General features: G+C 44.2%; 1 protein-coding gene and 1 pseudogene across 4 annotated transcripts in view; one reads left to right on the forward strand and one right to left on the reverse strand.

The window, feature by feature from the left end:
* Window positions 1-295: 295 nt before the first annotated feature.
* LOC137096474 (U2 spliceosomal RNA) lies at window positions 296-411 on the reverse strand (annotated as a pseudogene).
* A 2,902-nt stretch (window positions 412-3,313) lies between these two features.
* PRPF40B (pre-mRNA processing factor 40 homolog B) overlaps window positions 3,314-18,724 on the forward strand; it is a 31,390-nt gene continuing 15,979 nt past the window's right edge. For all 4 annotated transcript variants that reach the window (XM_060764156.2, XM_060764157.2, XM_060764160.2 and 1 more), the window contains exons 1-11: window positions 3,314-3,391; window positions 7,396-7,488; window positions 8,919-9,068; window positions 9,151-9,231; window positions 11,880-11,907; window positions 13,153-13,178; window positions 13,541-13,618; window positions 15,711-15,821; window positions 16,874-16,994; window positions 17,104-17,134; window positions 18,331-18,495. In XM_060764156.2, coding sequence (XP_060620139.2) covers window positions 3,389-3,391; window positions 7,396-7,488; window positions 8,919-9,068; window positions 9,151-9,231; window positions 11,880-11,907; window positions 13,153-13,178; window positions 13,541-13,618; window positions 15,711-15,821; window positions 16,874-16,994; window positions 17,104-17,134; window positions 18,331-18,495 — 887 coding nt within the window. In that variant the 5' untranslated portion in view covers window positions 3,314-3,388. The remainder of the gene's footprint in view (window positions 3,392-7,395; window positions 7,489-8,918; window positions 9,069-9,150; window positions 9,232-11,879; window positions 11,908-13,152; window positions 13,179-13,540; window positions 13,619-15,710; window positions 15,822-16,873; window positions 16,995-17,103; window positions 17,135-18,330; window positions 18,496-18,724) is intronic.

Consider the following 18,724-nt stretch of genomic DNA (forward strand, 5'->3'; position numbering starts at 1 on the left):
TTTACAATGCACTCACAGCAGGCTCAAACATTAAAAATAAAATATCTCCTTGGTGCAGTAAAAAGGGCCGAGGAGGAAGATGTCTTTATGGCCTGTTGCCAAATGCTTGTAGGGCTGCACTTTTCCTATCCCGGCTTTAACAGCATTAATGCCTGCTCTCAGAGAGCCGAAAGAGGCTCAAGGATGCTGTAAGGGTTTGAAAATGCCATTCCTTAATCTTACAGAGGAAAAGATGCTTCTGCTTATGTACGGGGATGTAGGGCGCCCCCGCCTGGTAATCTTTCAGAGCACAAACAAGTGGTTTTCTACCCAAATTTTAGACAATTACAAGTACTGTATCACACAATCCTCATATTAAACTGATAAGAACAGATACTACACTTGATCTTAGCCAAAAGGCCGAGAAGCGATATGCACAGACATGGAGCCAGCACATATGCACAGACATGGAGCCAGTTCCCCCCCCCCCCTTTTCTTTATTATTTTGACAGGAAAAGGTAGGCATTGGTCCTTTTATGCTCATGTTGAGGGGCACCCTTGTGATAACACCTGGTGCAAAGAGGCTCCTGTCAGATGGCCATTCAGTAGCACAGGAATGGGCAAAGTTGGGCCCTCCAGGTGTTTTGGACTTCAACTCCCATCATTCCTAACAGCCTCAGACCCCTTCCTTTTCCCCCTCAGCCGCTTAAGCGGCTGAGGGGGAAAAGGAAAGGGCCTGAGGCTGTTAGGAATGATGGGAGTTGAAGTCCAAAACATCTGGAGGGCCCAAGTTTGCCCAAGCCTAGGGTAGACGCACCTTTTGAGACTGAGATTTCTTTCTCTCAGTTAGTCAAGAGCCCCATCTACACTGACAATTTAATGCAGTTTGAAGCTAGCTGTCTTCAATCTGCAGCGTTCGAAAAACAAATGCTCAAGTTACATCAGCGCTCTGTGGTTTCTGAAACCATCATACAGGCCTCAAACCAGTTCCAGGATTTCCTATGGGTGAATTAATTTGAGACCCTTCCACCCAGTCCTATATCCCAGAATATCAAGGCAGAAATCTACTTTGAACTGGGTTATCTGAGTCCACACTCTGATAATGTAGGATTTTCTGCCTTGATATCCTGGGATATAGAGCCGTGTGGAAGGGCCCTAGTCTAGCGCCTTCCACACAGCTGTATAAAATCCACATTGAACAGGATTATATGGCAGTGCAGACTCAGATAACCCAGTTCAAAGCAGATATTGTGGATTATCTGCCCTGATATTCTGAGTTATATGGCAGTGTGGAAGGGACCTTTGACACCACTTTTACTACCATGGCTCAAAGCTATGGATTCCTGGGAGTTCTAGTTTTACAAGGGGTCCTTCCACAGTCCTATATCCCAGGATATCATGGTAGAAAATCCCACATTATCTGAGTGTGGATTCAGATAACCCAGTTCAAAGCAGATATTGTGGGATTTTCTGCCCTGATATTCTGGGATATAAGGCAGTGTGGAAGGGCCTATGGTCTTTAGCCTTCTCTGCCAAAGACGGCTGGTGCTTTACCAAACTGCAACTCCCATGATGCCATAACATTGATCCATGGCAGTTAAATAATAATAATAATAATATTAAAAAAAACCCCTTTATTTATACCCCGCCTCCATCTCCCCAAGGGACTCGGAGCTGCTTACATGAGGCCAAGCCCAACAACACACCAAAAACATCAAGCAGTATAAAATAACAAGCAATAAACAATGTAAACAATACAATTACTATAATTCACAGGTAGACAATAAACATGAGTATTTAAAAACCTATGGCTGGGCCAAATGTAATAGTTAAAACTTTAAAAATAAATGCTAGACATGAACAGAGGATGTATCTATTTGGAGGGTTTAAAATCAAAAATTAAAGTGGTGCTGAACTGCATTAACACAACAGTGTAGATGTCCCAGCAACTACCATCTGCATGGTGAAACCACTGTCTGGAACTGCATTAAATAGTCAGTACAAATTGCCCCTAAGGCCCCTTCCCCACAGCTGAATAGAAACCCACATTTTCTGCTTTGAAATTGGATATATGGCAGTGTGGGCTCAGATAAACCAGGGCCCTTCCACACAGCCCTATATCCCTGAATATCAAGGCAGAAAATCCCATAATATTTATTTATTTATTTATTTATTTAGCAATTTTGTATTCTCCCCTATATCGGGGGACTCGGGCCGGTTTCCAACAATAAAATCACAAAACAATCATTAAAAAATCATATAACATATTCAATTAAAACGTTATAACAGCAAAATGCAATCACATAATAATAATGGTCAGTCGTCATAGTGAATTCGTTGTCCATCATCCATCGTCATCTATCCGATCACAGAAATATTGATTCACTCGTCGAAAGCCAAACCCCATAGCCAGATTTTCACCCGTTTTCTGAACGACAGAATGGAGGGGGCAGTTCTGATCTCCAGTGGGAGAGAGTTCCAGAGTCGAGGGGCCACCACCAAGAAGGCCCTGTCCCTCGTCCCCACCAGATGCGCCTCAGAGGCTGGTGGGACCGAGAGCAGGGCCCCTCCAGACGATCTTAACAACCTAGATGGTTCATAGGGGAGAATACGTTCGGACAGGTAAAGTGGGCCGGAGTCATTTAGGGCTTTATAGGTTAACACCAGCACTTTGAATTGTGGTCGGAAGCTAATTGGCAGCCAGTGGAGCTGGTGCAACAGAGGAGTAGTATGCTCCCTGTACCCTGCTCGTGTTAGCATTCTGGCTGCCGCACGTTGGACTAGTTGGAGCTTCCGGGCAGTCTTCATAGGCAACCCCATGTAGAGAGTGTTGCAGTAATCTAAACGGGATGTAACCAAAGCGTGGGCCACCGTGGCCCAGTCAGACTTCCCTTTGCTTTGAACTGGGTTATCCGAGTCCACACTGCCCTATATCCCAGGGCCCTTCCACACAGCCCTATATCCGAGAATATCAAGGTAGAAAATTTCACAAAATCTGCTTTGAACTGGGTTATCTGAGTCTACAATTGGGATTTCCTGCCTTGATATTCTGGGATATAGGGCTGTGTGGAAGAGCTCCCAGTTCACAGCAGATATTGTGGGTTATTCTGCCTTGATATTCTGGGTTAAATGGCTGTGTGGAAGGGCCTTAAGATGTTAAGAAAGGTCTGGTCCAGAGGAGAATCAGAGAATTAGAGCAAAATCATGGGATGCTCCTTGCCTCCTGCTTCTCCTCTGTGCCTTCTCTGGTTTGCTAGCCTTTCCTCTCCTCCCTCTCCCTCCCTCTCTCCATCCCTCCCTCTCTCTCTATCTCTCCCTCCTTCTGCCTCTCCTCCAATCGCAGCCTCCCTTACTGCCTGGTGGGCTGAGCTGCAGCCCCATCGCCCAGCTGATCCCAGCAGCCTCGGCCATGGTAAGCTCCCCGCTTTGTTCTGCCCCCTTCTCCCCCTCCAAGAAGATGATCCCTTTGGCAAAAAAGGAAAGCAAAAAGGGGCTTGCAGAATGGGCGCAGGGCTTGCAAGGGGAGGCCCGGATTGGGAGGGAGAGGGGGGCAATGGCTTCTTCCTGAGCCACTTCCCCTCCCCATCGCCAGCGCCCCCTCCCTCTGCATCTCCCCCTGGATGCAGGCCTAGAGGCACCTCTGGGGTGGGAGGGAAGGGCGCTGCAAAGTGGCACAAATGCATGCACACACACATACAACATGCAATCCACACGTGCAAAGGAGGAGGGGTGTGTGCATAAAGCATTAAGTGGTGTTAGCTCAGGCATGGGCAATCTTTGGCCTTCCAGGTGTTTTGGACTACAACTCACACAATTCCTAACAGCCTACCGGTCCAAAACACCTGGAAGGCCAAAGTTTGCCCATGCCTGTATTAGCTCCATTTTCCAGATCAGTTGAGACTTTGAGGCTGGACCACAAAGTACTCCACCAATTTTGGTCTGATTCCTCACCCACACTCTCCCTTTAATGCGGTTTCAAACCTTATCCACACTCTCAACTTAGGTGGTTTCACTGTGCAAGTGATTGCATAGGAAATCTTGCAGGCCAGGTTGGTGATTACAAAAACCATAGAGCACTGAAGCTCATTAAGGGCTTCCTTTTGCACGCTTCCGTGGGAGCTTGGTGCCAAGCCGCTGCAGTTCCAAGCTAGCTTTGAACGGTATCACACGACCAGTGTAGACGCAACTTGAGTTGAGACCACATCTTTTCACCATTCCATGATTTGAGAGAATTGGCCGTCTGCAAGGATGTTGCCCAGGAGACGCCTGGATGTTTTGATGTTTTATCATCCTTGTGGGAGGCTTCTCTCATGTCCCCGCAAGAGAAGCTGGAGCTGACAGGGGGAGCTCATCCGCGCTCTCCCCGGATTTGAACGTGCGACCTGCTGGTCTTCAGTCCTGCCGGTGCAGGGTTTTAACCCACCAAGCAGGAATCCAAGCCCTTGCAGCCCAAGCCTGTCTTTTCTCGGATCTGAGCGCTTGCACAAATCTTTCAGATCTACTGAAGTCCTCCTCAACCCTTGGTCCTCCAAGTGTTTAGGCCTTCAGCTCAATTCCTAACATCTGGTAAATGGCTGGGATTTCTGGGAGTTGAAGTCCAAAACAACTGGAGAACCGAAGATTGGGAACTACAAGTCTACAGGAACGAGTGCACAGCAATGAATGAAACATGTGGATGCCAGTATGCCTGTTAACAGGCATATACTGACATGTGTCAGGATGAAGGCAGTCACACTCTAGGGCACATCTGCACTCACCATTTAAACCAATTTGGAACCAGCTTGGGAGAAGCCAGTTTCACCGTGCAGATAATTCTCTAGGCCTGCAGGTCCCTGGGTGTTTTGGCCTACAACTCCCAGAAATCCCAGCCAGTTTACCAGCTGTTAGGATTTATGGGAGTTGAAGGTCAAAACATCTGGAGACCCACAGGTTGAGAGCCACTGCTCTAGGAAATCCTGTGTGAGATCCAGAGGGTGATTATACAAACTACAAAACACTGAAGTGTTCCGAGGACTTTTTTTTTAACCCTTTTGTGGGAAATCGCTGCACGCTCACCATAGGTTGAAGCTAGCTTCCAACAATATTAAATGGGGAGTGTAAATGGAGGCTTTGAGACCTGGAGCACACATACACTGACCATTTAGTTTGGTGTGAAACCAACAGATGAGGAAACCATTTCAATGTGCAGATGATTACATGTGAATTGCTGAAACCAGTTCAAGGCCTGGATGGTGCTTGTATGCACTGCAGAGGAATTCGGTTTTTCCTACCACAATGTGCACCAGCGGATCGCCAGAATACTTGTCGCTTAGTCCGTTTTATTATGGGCTCTGTTTCAAATTTTTCCTTACCCTTGTGATATAAAGTCCTTAATGTGCATTGCTGCGTGCATTCATGGCATGCATCATCTAAATGCCACAATGTCAAGCTACCTTCAAACTGCATTAAGTGGTCAGTATAGAACTACCCCGGATGCACAAATGAGGCAGTGGACATGTTTGCATTTATATCCACAAGGACATGCCAAATCTCTAAATGTCCCCTTTGTTCTTCCCATCAGTATCAGGAGTGGGGGATCTCCAGCCTTGGGACTGAATCCAGAACTTTTTGGGGTCCCAGGCTGGGTCATTGTGGTGCCCACATTCCTTTTACAGTGACATTAACCATGTTAGGTGTTTCTAACAGGCTGCCACATCTTTTGCAAGGTTTAGTTAACTGGCACCAAAAAGTTGAAGCTAAAACATGCTGTGTTTTTGGTCCCACCCTGGGGCCCTTCCCACCCCTGGAATGAGGCCCCAAATAGCTTCTGTAAAACAGAATGCAACCCTCGGGCTACAAGTTTCTCACCCTTGTTTTTTGTGGGTCACTGATTCTCAGCCTTTGCTCTTCAGATGTTTGAGGCTTCCTTCTTATAATGTCTAAACTTTAACCAAACGGAGACTCCTTTCCACATAGCAGAATAAAATCCCACATTTTCTGCTTTGAACTGGGATATATTGCAGTGTGGACTCAGATAACCCAGTTCAAAACAGATATTGTGGGATTTTCTGCCTTGATAATCTGGGTTATATTGCTGTGTGGAAGGGCCCTGAGAGGGACTTCAGAAATCTCAGATATTTGGAAGGCCAAAAGTTGAGAACCACTGATGTTAATCTAAAGGCGACAAACCATTAAACAAACAAATGAGGAAGCCTCTGTGATGGATGCCATCCTGAAGATGGCCAACGCAAATAAATCTATAAGAGCAGACAGAGGAAGTTTGATAGATGTGTATATACCCGCATGAAAAAATCTGTATGTGTGGTGAATATACAAATGGATATACAAAACACGTCTGAGGGACTGGATGACCCACAAGGTATCTTCCAACTCTATGATTCTGTGATCCTCAAACTGTTCTTTGACACAAGAAGCACCACTTTAGTACTGAAAAGACCCCTCTGAAGAGGAAGCTGGGAACAAGATTAATGATGAGAGGTGGAATTGAAGTTACATGCAGATAAATCCCCATAGATTATGTAGGATGTTTGGGCCTGTTAACATACCAATTGTCTTAAAAGTGCAAAGCACAATAGTGTGACGGAGCCCTTGTTTTGAGTGTGTGAAGTCCCAGTTCAGTCCCTGCTATTCCTAATTCAGACTAGGAAAAACCCTGAAGGGTTTCTGCATTTAATGCAGACAGTCCTACACTTGATAGATGGCTTGGAGCAAGGCAGCTTCCCATGTTACAATTTATGGTGATAAATTGAGCCTGGTGAGAAATGGACAGCAAAATGTATTATGCTTTCAGCAAAGTGAGATCCCTTCCACCCCAGAAGTACAAGAGAACTAATTAGATTTGGTTCCATCACAATCCCTCTCACAATTTGGGTCCTTGACTTATATAGGAGAGAAGAAGGCAATTTCCAGGTGGGATGTAGGGGTGATCTCTGATCTAGAGGTGGGAATCATAGGGCTCTCCAGATGTTGAGAATCTGCAGTTCTCACCACCACCAACCAGCACAGCCAGTGGTGAGGAATGCTGGGAGATGAAGCCCAATAATTTTCACCTCTGCTCTATAATGTCCGTGTGTGTGCATGTGCTTGTAACAGTATGTGGCCCTTCACATATTTTGTTTTTCCTTTGGATTCCTTTATTAATTGGAACCAATGAGAGTTGCACTTCTAAATTGTGTAGAGGGCCACAATGGTACACTTTAGCTACAAAAGTTAGCATCTAAGGGCCCTTCCTCACAGCCCTATATTCCAGAATATCAAAACAGAAAATCCCACAATATCTACTTTGAACTGGGTTATCTGAGTCCACACTCAGATAATGTGGGATTTCCTGCCTTGATATTCTGGGATATAGGACTGTGTGGAAGGGCCCTAAGAGTGAACATCACTTTTAACCTCTCTCTCCATCTTCCTTTGCAGTCAGCACCAGATTCAGGCAGTGGCCCTCCACCTGGGCAGCCGGCCCCGTTTCCCCCTGCTCCGCCACCGCCACCAATTCTGCCTCCTCCCTTTGTAAGTTATTCACTGTCCAGTTTGCATTTCAGCTGTTTGCTCATCCACAATGCAGGCAGCGCATGTGTGAATGGGAGTGGTATGAGGTTGATAAAGAGCATTATGGTACTTTGGGGATTTGGAACACATGTGGGCATGACACGAGGGAAATACAGAACGTATCTCCAGTATGGGCCACTGCCCCAGTAGAGCCACATCCCCTGTTGCCATCCCCTGCACCATGTCACAAATTTTCCAGCCAAAATATGTTTCCTGAATACCCAAGCTGCTATAAAAGTATGTTGCCCCTCATTAACTCCCAAAGTTGGGAGTGATGCTGTAGCCCTCTTGGGGGACCGTTGATCCTTCCGGCCTACCTTCTCTTCCAACTTCAGGTTGTTTGGACTCTTAAATATCAGTCAAACAAATCTTCCAAAACTTTTTGGTTTTGTGCTGCTCACTACGAAATGGAAGTATTTTCCTGGAAAGATGGATCACAAAGTATATTCCACGGGAGATGGCCAAGAAAATACCTGGAAATTCTTAAATTAATGTTTCTGCATTTTTTTTCTTGACTGGGGTCACAGCCTGGCACACCATGGCTAAAGCATGGACTGGTGACCATTACCAGAATGTCAGCTACTGGTTACCCATGTTTGTGGTAGTAAGACTTCTATGTGAAAAGAGAAAGCGTGTATGCTGTTGTGTGGATTACCATGTGAAAGTAGTTCCTTCTTATTGTCTGATCTAGTTAGCTCAGGATACGTTGTACTAAATCAGTGGTTTTCAACCTATGTTTTGGATGTTTTGGCTTACAACTCCCAGAAATCCCAGCCAGTTTATTTTGTTTGTTTGTTTGTTTGTTTGTTTGTTTTAAACATTTATATTCCGCCCTTCTCACCCCGAAGGGGACTCGGGGCGGAGCACAGCATATATACAGCAAGCATTCAATTCCGGGACATAAATTCATATATGCATACATAAACATTAAAAACATTTATCTCAATATTAAAATACACCATTTAAAACCATCCTAGTCAATAGCATCAAATCTAATTGGCCTGGTAATCTTTCCTATTGCTGCTTTATTGCCCTGTCCCAAAAGCTTGGCCCCACAGCCAAGTTTTTACCATCCTTCTAAAGGACAGGAGGGAGGGGGCCAACCTGATCTTACCAGGAAGGGAGTTCCATAGCAATCACCAAGAAAGCCCTGTCTCTTGTTCCCACAAATCTCGCCTGTGACAATGGCAGGACGGAAAGCAGGGCCTCCCCGGAGGATCTTAATCTCCATGGTGGTTCGTGGGGGTGGGGATGCGTTTATCAGCTGTTAGGATTTCTGGGAGTTAAAGGCCAAAACATCTGGGGGCACATAGGTTGAGAATCACTGGACTGAATTTTTGGATTCCTGTCACTAGGGCTGACCATGTTTGGTTCTTTCTCCATGCTTCTAGATGCCTCCTCCTGGGATCCCGCCACCCTTTCCCCCAATGGGATTGCCCCCAATGGGACCACGCCCACCCCCCATGCCACCCATGCCCCCAGGTATGATGCCACCTCCCCCAATGATCCCACCCATGCCTGGACCGCCACCTTTGGGGCAGGTAAGAACCATTCATAGCAACTTGGTTTGTTTTTCTGGCCTATCGCTTCCATAATATGTAAGGTGTTACCTTTTGTTCCCAGATTCCCACTATGGTGCCACCCATGCTGCCTGGAATGATGATGCCTGGGGTGCCAGCGGGGCCTGTTCCTGTCACTGGAGGGGTGAGTATCTGGGAGGAGCAGGGGCTCAAGGGAGTTAGAGAGTAGATGTGCTTCAGTTGGAAAGAGTCATGAGGTGTGCATGTCTTCCAACGGGTTTTTAACAGCATGCCTTTTTTGTTAACTTTCATCCTTTGTCTTTGGATGGATTTGTTTCAAATTGTTTTTATTCTATAGCTAGATCAGTGGCATTGTATTAATCACTTCTTGTATGTTATTACTTAGCTCCTGCTATGCACTTTTAAGTATTTGTTTTAATTCTTGTAAGCTTCCTTTCTTGTAAGGAAAAGTTTGAGGAAATATGAATTAACCACCAACTCAACAATAGTGATGACGGTGATGATAACAGTAATATTGATATTACTGACAGGATCATATGGTGGGGAATGAGACCAGATGTATGTTAATAATGTAACACAATTTGAAAAAAATATGTTCCTGTTTGAAAGTGTTCTTTTCTGTTTAATTGTGCGGTACGTACTTTGAAAGTAGTTGTTATACTCCAGAAACTTAATTTTTGTGGCTATGTTGAATTGGTTGAAACTCTTATCAGATATTCATTGAAAAACTATAGCAAAATATGCTCCAGGGTGTCCCGCAAAAACAAAAAACAAAGTTTTTCTAGTTTAATAAACCTTTTCTGTGTTTTTATGATAGAACCACTTAGAAAAATACATTTCTAATCCAGAAACAAAAATTGTGTTACATAGTGGTTGCTATCAAGTCAGCTTTGACTTGTGGCATCCACATCCACATGAATGAAATATCTCCAAGATATTATCTATTATTACCTATCTTGCTCAGGTTATGCAAATTCAGGGCCGGAGCCTCTTTAGGTAGGAAAAAAGAAGAGTGCAAAACAGTCTTCTTTTCTCCTGCCACCTTCCAACTTGTCAGGCGTCATCATCATCATCATCATCATCATCATCATCATCATCATATTTCGAATGAGTCCAGTCTTCTCATGATACCTCCCAAGTACAGTAGCATCAAATTCGTCTTTTTGGCTTCTAGGAAAAGTTTGGGCTTGATTTTCTCTTACCAGGGATAGTTCTTACCAATGTCGAGATTTCTCCACCAATGATACAAAAAGAGATGTCACATCTGTCTTTACTCAGAAGTAAGCCCTATTTCTTACCAAACAAAAACAGAATTCATTGGTAGCACCACAGGTTTCTCACAGCTCAGTTCTTAGGTCATCTCTTATCCTCATCATTGATCAGAGGTGACAAAAATTTATTGGGTTAAGCAGGAGAGCCCCTTACCCACAGGCTGGTGTTGTCCCATCCATGAGTGCCAGAAATGACAGTCATCCTTGGAATTTGTTGGCATTCTGTGATAAGACCAGGAGGCTCCTTGATCTCTGCCAGTTTCTGCTCTCTGCCTGAACATTACAGGAGAAAGCAACTGAAGGCAGGGTGGGATTGCATATATCTTGTAGTGGCCATGTCAGTGTTGAAGTGCTCCATTGCATTTGGGGGCTGACACATGATGCTCTTGAATAGAGCCGTGGTCCCAGCTCCCAGAGTTCCCTCTGCCAGAATGGTGACTGGGATTTGGGGAATTGTAGTCCTAAAAGGAGTATTCCCCAGTTTTGTTCTCAGACAGAAGGTGGACTATTATGGGAGTTTGAGATTTCCAGATGGTGGCTGCTATCGTGGGTCATGTTATCAATTTGGCCCAGGACAGTGAGACAGCATTTACTGGCCTATGGAGAGGAGTTGTGTGTTGCAAGATTAACCATGTTGAAAGTAAACAGTCAATGATTCAAGAGTTATAAAAAACTCAAACAACACCATATTTCAGTGGTTTTGAGAGAAGAAGTGGTGTCTGTGTGTGGCAAATCCGTATACTTATCCGCCTCCCCTGCACTGTTAGCTACTTTTCTGCTCTAAGGTTGAATTTACTGCAAAATAAATGCCGTTTAACACCACTTTATGGCTCAATGCTATGGAATCCTGGGATTTGTAGTTTAGTGAGGCATTATCAGTCTTTTGCAGAGAAGGCCAAAGACCTTGTAAAACCACAACTCCAAGGGTCCCATAGCATTGAGCCATCGCAGTTGAAGTCAAACTATCTTAATTCCACAGTGGGGATGTACTCTAGGAGAGGCTGCAGCAGTTTACTTTTGCCTGAGCCTACTAGGATGGTTGATGTGTTTGTGTTATGTTTTTATGGATTGATTTTAATGCTGTCGTTTTTACTTGTGATTTGGGCTTGTCCCCATGTAAGCCACTCCCTTTGGAGAGATGGTGGCAGGGTATGAAAATAAAGTTGTTGTTATTGTTGTTGTTATTGTTATTATGGGCAAACTTTCTCTCCTTGTGTTCTTCTTCACCTGCTGTATTATTGCAACTTGACACCACTTTGTAGCCCAATGCTATGGAGTCCTTAGGAGTTGTAGTTTGGTGAGGCACGAGCACTTTTTGACAGTTAAGACTGAAGACCTTATAAAGCAGCTAATCCCAGGATTTTATATCATTGAGTCAAGATAGTTAAAGTGATGTCAAACTGGATTGATGGCACAGTGTAGATGCCCCCAAGTGACCCTGCTAAGCCCTTTTCACACACTTGGTCGTGGGGATGGTATTAGAATATTCTCCGGTGTTGGCAGGGAATTGAGTTCAACCTTCTTGATTTCTCTTTGACAGGCAGCTCCTGTGACTGACCCATCCAATGGTAAGGATCCCATAGATGTGTTCCAAATGTATTTAAAGCACATTCAGATCAGGAGCAGTTGGTGCATTTCTGTGAAAATTCCCCTTCTAGAGGTTGCTAGACAGCATCTCCCATCAGTGCACAGGGATGGACCAATGCTACAGATGCTGAAGTTCAGCTCAGCCCAACAAGTCTAGTCGTGTCCAACTCTGGGGGATGGTGCTCATCTCCATTTCTAAGCTGAAGACCCGGTATTGCCTGTAGACACCTCATGTGTCTACAGGCCAGCATGGCTACATGGAGCATCCTTGCCTATTGATCTACTCACATTTGCAGTACCTATTGATCTACTCACATTTGCATGTTTTTGAACTGCTAGGTTGGCAGAACCTGGGCATAACAGTGGGAGTTCACCCTGCTCCCTGGAGTCGAATCGCTAACCTTTCAGTCAGCAAGTTCAGCAGCTCAGCGGTTTAAGCCACTGCACCACCAAGGGCCTATATAATTATAATTAAACCTATATTTTTAAATACAGGTTGAGCAGCATTTATTTTAAATAGCCAAACCCTAAATTATGTCCACAGAGTAGCTGAGATGATGACGCCTTTGATTTCCAATGGTTTAATGTACATAAACCTTTTTAAGCATAAAATTATTTGAAAAATATTGTGTAAAATTATCTTTAGGCTATATGTATAAGGTGTATATGAAATATTCATGAATTTCATGTTGAGATTTGGATCCTGCCTCCATGAAATCTCATTACATACATATATATGGAAATATGGGTATTCCAAAATCTGAGATCCCAAATCCTTCCAGTTCCAGGCATTTTGGATAAGGATTTCTCAACATGTATTGCAGGCTGCTTTGGCTCCTCTGCCAGGAAAAAAGTGGGGTGCAAATTGAACAAATGAATGATAAATAATGACTCTCAATGAAGATTAGTCTAGTTGACATGGTTCTCCATGCAATCTCCAGAAACAAATTGAGATTTGTTCCTGGAGTAACGAATCTCCAATGCTGTAATGCAGTGGTTCCTCCAGATGTTTCTGGATTTCAGCTCCCACAATTCCTAACAGCTGGTAAGATGGGTGAAATTTCTAGGAGTTGGAGTCCAAAATGACTGGAGGAACAAAGGTTAGGAACCACTGCTCTAACGCTTTCTACCGCCTCATTTCGCTGCCTTCACAATCTGCAGCCTCTTCTCTTTGGTGGGCCACAACCATGCCACTTCCTAATCTCTGCTTCCTTTTTCTCTTGCAGCCACTGTAACTCAAGCAGCACCGGTGGTGAGTGACTGGCCAAAATCCTTTTACCATGTTTGTGTTTTTTTTAAAGGAGTGTGGATAGAAATCAAATGCTGAATTGCTGCTCTTTCCTTGTAAGCAATTCAAATGCTTTCCTGTGCATTTTCTGGTGGGGTTGCCATCTATCAACATCACACAGGCTGCAGTGTTTCTTTTTTGTTGCCATAGCCAATGCTTGAGTGAACAACTGTCATGTAGAACACAATTTAGGGACCTGGAAACAAGAATGTAATTTTTCACAGATTTCATTCTTCCCTGCAAGAAAGAACAATTCCAGCCATTTATCTCTGTTCAATGAAAGTCATTTTCTAATTCTTGATGTGATTTTCTTGTTTCCCATCCAGATCCCCTGTCCATTGACAGGGGCCATGCAACAGAATGTCATCGTCAGTGGCTCCCCAGCGTTGGAAACAGGGCGGAAGGTAACACAAATGTTTGCGATTTACGGCAGCACCAAACCAAAGGTCATAAACAGAATTGCAGAGGTCATAAGTGCCTGGTGACAACATCTCAGGATGGCAATAATGGGTGCAACTACACTGAAAAATAATACAGTTTGGCACCACTTTAACTGCCTTGACTCAGTACTATGGGAGCCAGGGAATTGCAGTTTTACAAGATCTTCAGCCTTTTTTTGCCAAAGAGTGCTGGTGCCTCACCAAACTGCAACTCCCATGAGTCCATAGCATTGAGCCATGGCAGTTAAAGTGGTGTCAAACTGTATTAATCCTGCAGTGTGGATGTATCCAGTGATGCACCTTCACTTGTACTGCTCTGGAAAGCAATGCACTGTCCAGGAAATCTCCATGGCAGGGGAAGTGATCTCTGTAGATTTAGAGTAGGAATGGTTGGGAGGTAGAGTAGGATCTGTTGAGTGATTATTGGCGGTAGGTTTCCAAGATTTTCAGGCTTCTGAGTGCTCAAGGATAGTAGCTACAAAGTCTCTGACTCATACATATGCCTACACAGAGCCCTAAATTAGTCTTCTGAAATTGAGAGAGCTTGGAATAACTTGCAATGTGTTTTTTACTTGGCAGGACTGTGAGTTCTGATACTGAGAACAGAGTCCTAGGTTCAGGATTCTAATTCCAAGGCTCTGGCTGAATATTGTAATAAAGGGGGGGGGGGGTAAAACAAGTGGACTTTGCAGTCTACTTACTCTTGCTTTAGTGCAGTGGTTCCCAACCTTTTTTTAACCAGTGACCACTTTTGACCGGAAACTACTTTGACCAGGCGCCACTCTCCAACATTATTACCAAAAAGGTTGCAAATCAGTTTTTGGTCAGCTTTACATTTGGTTTGGTTATTTGGGGTGCTGATTCAGAAAACTGCATTGGATAGACCACATCAGCTCTAGTTTCTGATAAAGAACATATGCCATCTTGTAGTCACCATCTGCTCACTCACAGAAAACCATATTTAATAAGGCTTGTTGTCGGGCTTGGCCTCATGTAAGCCACTCCGTGTCCCTTGGGGAGATGGTGGCAGGGTATAAATAAAGTTTATTATTATTATTATTATTATTATTATTATTATTATTATTAAGGCTCGGCACTGTAAGAGGGTTTTGTGAGACCAGACGCTCTAATTGCAACAGTGTAGTAACATTGAAGTCACAGGCCATATTTTAGTTCTTGTGGACCATTGGTGGTCCACGGACCACAGGTTGGGAACCACTGCTTTAGTGGAACTATTGTGAGGCATTAAACATGCTGGGGGTTACTGAGGCTGTATTCACTCTACAGAAATATAGTACCTTCACACCACATTAACTGCCATGGCTAAATAGTATGGAATTGTGAGGTTTGTAGTTTTGTGAACTATTTACCCTTTTCTGAATTCTGCTGCCACAACACCAAGCCTTTGGCCATTACTGCAGTGCAATAAGTGATGGTGGAAAATGTGCAATGACAATTGGAATGGCTTTTTGACCATGATCTCGGATTCCGTGGTTTTAATAATGTGTTTTAATCTTGATATGATTTTTAAATTCATGTTTTAACGTATATGTTTATTCTATGTCTGTTGTGTATATGGAATTGAATTGTTGCCTTTTGTAAGGCCGCTTTGAGCCCCCTTCAGGGTTGAGAAGGGTGGGGCATAAATACGGTAAATAAATAAATAAACACCATAATAATCTCAATACAATAATCTCAGGATTCCATGGGACGGAGCCATGGCAATCAAAGTGGTATCAAACTGTTGGGGGTTTTTTGTTTGTTTTTGTAGGGTGGATGGTCTCTGAGTCCCACTAGTGGGGATGCTGGAGTTCATCCAATACAAACAATTGAACTCCTGATGAAGACAAGGATCGCTTTGAAGCTCATCTTCATAAGGGCTAGAAATTTATGTTTATTTATTTATTTATTTATTAAAAATTGGAATTTTTTTAAATTCTTGAATTATACAAAGTTTTTGTTCTAGAGTAGTGGGAGGATATAAATGCCCTGGTTCTGTGCAAAAGGAGCTTGTTCTACCCCTGATTTAAAGTCCATTTATTCCTTCCCTTTGCAGAAGCCTGCATGGAGTGAGCACAGAGCTCCTGATGGACGGGTATATTATTACAATTCTGAAACCAAGCAATCAAGTTGGGAAAAGCCAGATGAGCTCAAGTCCAAGGCTGAGGTGAGAACTCTAGGTAGCCGTGGGCATTTGGCAGGTATGATTTCCTGCCACTTGTTGGTTTGCCTGCGCAGAGCGATAGGTAAAGGATGGCAGTCTGCAGACAGCAACTGAAAGGCAACAATGCCGAGGTGGGCTTTTTCAAAATACCTCTAATGGCACTTGTTGTTACTGCATTTCCAAAAATGAAAAGAAGAAGGTGAAAAGTATGGAAAGCCATTTCAAGTGGAAGCAGTTGAAAAAACTAGGCAAGCAGAAGTTGCAGAAGAGAGAGATTAAGAAGCAACAGGACAATTGTCTTCAAACATTTCAAGAATTGTCACTCAGAAGTCTCTGCTGTGCCAGAAAGCAGGGCTCTAAGATATTGGTGGAAATTACAAGGAGACCATCTTTGGCTAGTCAAATAATCGAGATTGGTTGCACTGGAAGGCACCCCAAAGATTAACCATCTATCTGCTGGAAAGCTACAAGATCTTGTTCAGTCGATTCCATATCAGAATTAGTCCTTGAGATATATCCATACAGCCTCTGTTTAAAAAAAAAAAAACCTTCAAAAAGTAAAGCCCATTAAGAGACCCCACTAGAATTGGTGTTTGGGAGGGAGGTTTGGAGGAAATTGTCATATTTTTGTAGAATCACAATTTGAACGGATTGCAAGGATCATCTAGTCTAACCTACGGTGCAGGAATATACAACTGCAATTTTCTTGAGAGAATTTTTTTATTTTGTTTTATTTTATTTACATCCCATCTTTGGAGGTGATCCCCCAACCTCCAAAGAAAAAGGCTTACAAGTGGATATTTGGGTTGAATTTTATTTACATGAACATGGGATGGGGTCATCCTTGGGAATTAGAGGAGCCAAGAGATGTGCATGGCCTGATGGCTAGACAATTCGCAGCTGTATGTTGTAAAATTAGGGATTTCCACCCCCAGGACCTCCTTCACTCCAGAAAGGTAGTTTCCTTTCAAGCATTTCATAACAGGCATTTCCCACATATTGGTGACCCTGCCTGCTCCCTCATTCTTCGCAACTCCTTTTTTGTGTCTCTTTAGCTCTTGCTGTCTCGCTGCCCCTGGCGTGAGTACCGCTCGGAGACTGGAAAGCCCTATTACTACAACACTCAGACCAAAGAGTCACGTTGGACCAGGCCCCGGGAGCTTGATGACATTGAGGGTGAGAGTTTCCAGCTGCTGGCGAGTGATGCAGTCAACAGGGTGGAGTAGCCCTTGCTTTCATTTGACATCAGCATAGTAACTTGTGACCCTGCCTTTTGTTTCCCCAGCACTGATCAAGGAGGAAGAGGAGGATGCAGAGTAAGTGTTTGTGAAGGAAGGTCTCTTAGAGGAGTGGGAAACAAGGCGGAGGCTAAATAGGTTGTACTTTTTACTAAGACTGGCACCTGGAAGTAAGACGAGGGGTGGCAATTGAATGGCAGCTCCTTTTTTTATCCTGGTCTCTTAAAAGCCCATCTTCTCTAAGCATTCTCTAGGGCAGTGGTTCTCGACCTGTGGGTCCCCAGGTGTTTTGGCCTACAACTCCCAGAAATCTCAGCCAGTTTACCAGCGGTTAGGATTTCTGGGAGTTGAAGGCCAAAACATTTGGGCACCCACAGGTTGAGAACCACTGCTCTAGGGAATCCATGTGTCTCACTTTGCTAGGGCAGTGGAGGATCTATGGTATCAAGTTCAGGATTCTCAAATCTTTTGAGCTTTGAAAAGACCCCTGTTAGAAAAAGAAGAAGTTGGCTGCTAGCCCTGATGGCATGTATTACAGGAAGCATGAAAATGGTCAGGGTCTCAGAGAACTTCACAATTGCAAGGGACCTATGTGGGCTTTTCAGTGACAGAAGCTGACAACTCCAGATTCTGCCTGCAACATGTTTTGTTCTCCTTTCCCACTTACAAGTACATCTGTTAGGAGCCCCTGGTGGCGCAATGGGTTAAACCCTTGTGCCGGCAGGACTGGTCGACCGAAAGGTTGGCAGTTCAAATCCGGCGAGCAGGGTGATCTCCCGATAGCTCCAGCTTCCAATGCGGAGACATGAGAGAAGCCCCCCACAAGATGGTAACACATCTGGGCATCCCCCTGGACAGCATCCTTACAGACAGCCAATTCTCTCCCATCAGAGCAACTTGGAGTTTCTCAAGTCGCTCCTGACATGAACTAAAAAGTACATCTCTTGATGGGTTGAGGAGGTATCCATATTGTACAAATTATTATTCTCATCATCATTATATTTATTTATACACTGCTTTATCTCTCCTGAAGGAGACTCAAAGCAGCTTAACATAAAATACCAAAATAGAATGAATCATGAGTGTACCTTCAAGTTTCCTGTCATTTGATGGCGATCTCATTAATATCTTAAGCTCTCAGGCAATGAATGTGCAGAGATGATTTGGCTAGTTTCTTTGAAATCCCAGCATCTGGCCTTCCTTGCCAGTCCCAGTTAGCAATGTTTTATTTTCACTTTGCATTGTTTTCTTCTAGTGCATTTTATCTTCCGCAGGAAGCAACAGCAGCCTGAGCTGCCAGAAGCACCCTTGTCCGGCCCAGCCAGTCCCAGCCCCTCTTCCGCAGCCACTTCAGACACAGAAGGCACTGGCGTTGAAGGACGGGAGACCCCGGTCACTGAAGGGGGCCCTCCTGCTACCGAGGAGGAAATTACAAGCAGGTGAGGGGGGAGCGGAGGAAGGGAGGGGTGGGAGGGTATGAGATTAAGGTCTGTGTAGGTTGTCCCTTTATATATAGTTTCCTTCCAGGGAATTGGAGTGGCAATGGTAACAAGAAGTGGGCATGATGTTAGCAAATTCTGCTGCTCCTTAAAATCCAGATGCAGCTTTTCCATATGTTATTTAGTTAGGGATAAATCTCCACATTTGCAGATTTGGTTATTTAGAGAT

The sequence above is a fragment of the Anolis sagrei genome, chromosome 2 (genome assembly GCF_037176765.1).
Source record: "Anolis sagrei isolate rAnoSag1 chromosome 2, rAnoSag1.mat, whole genome shotgun sequence".
In the NCBI taxonomy this organism is placed as follows: Eukaryota; Metazoa; Chordata; class Lepidosauria; order Squamata; family Dactyloidae; genus Anolis; species Anolis sagrei.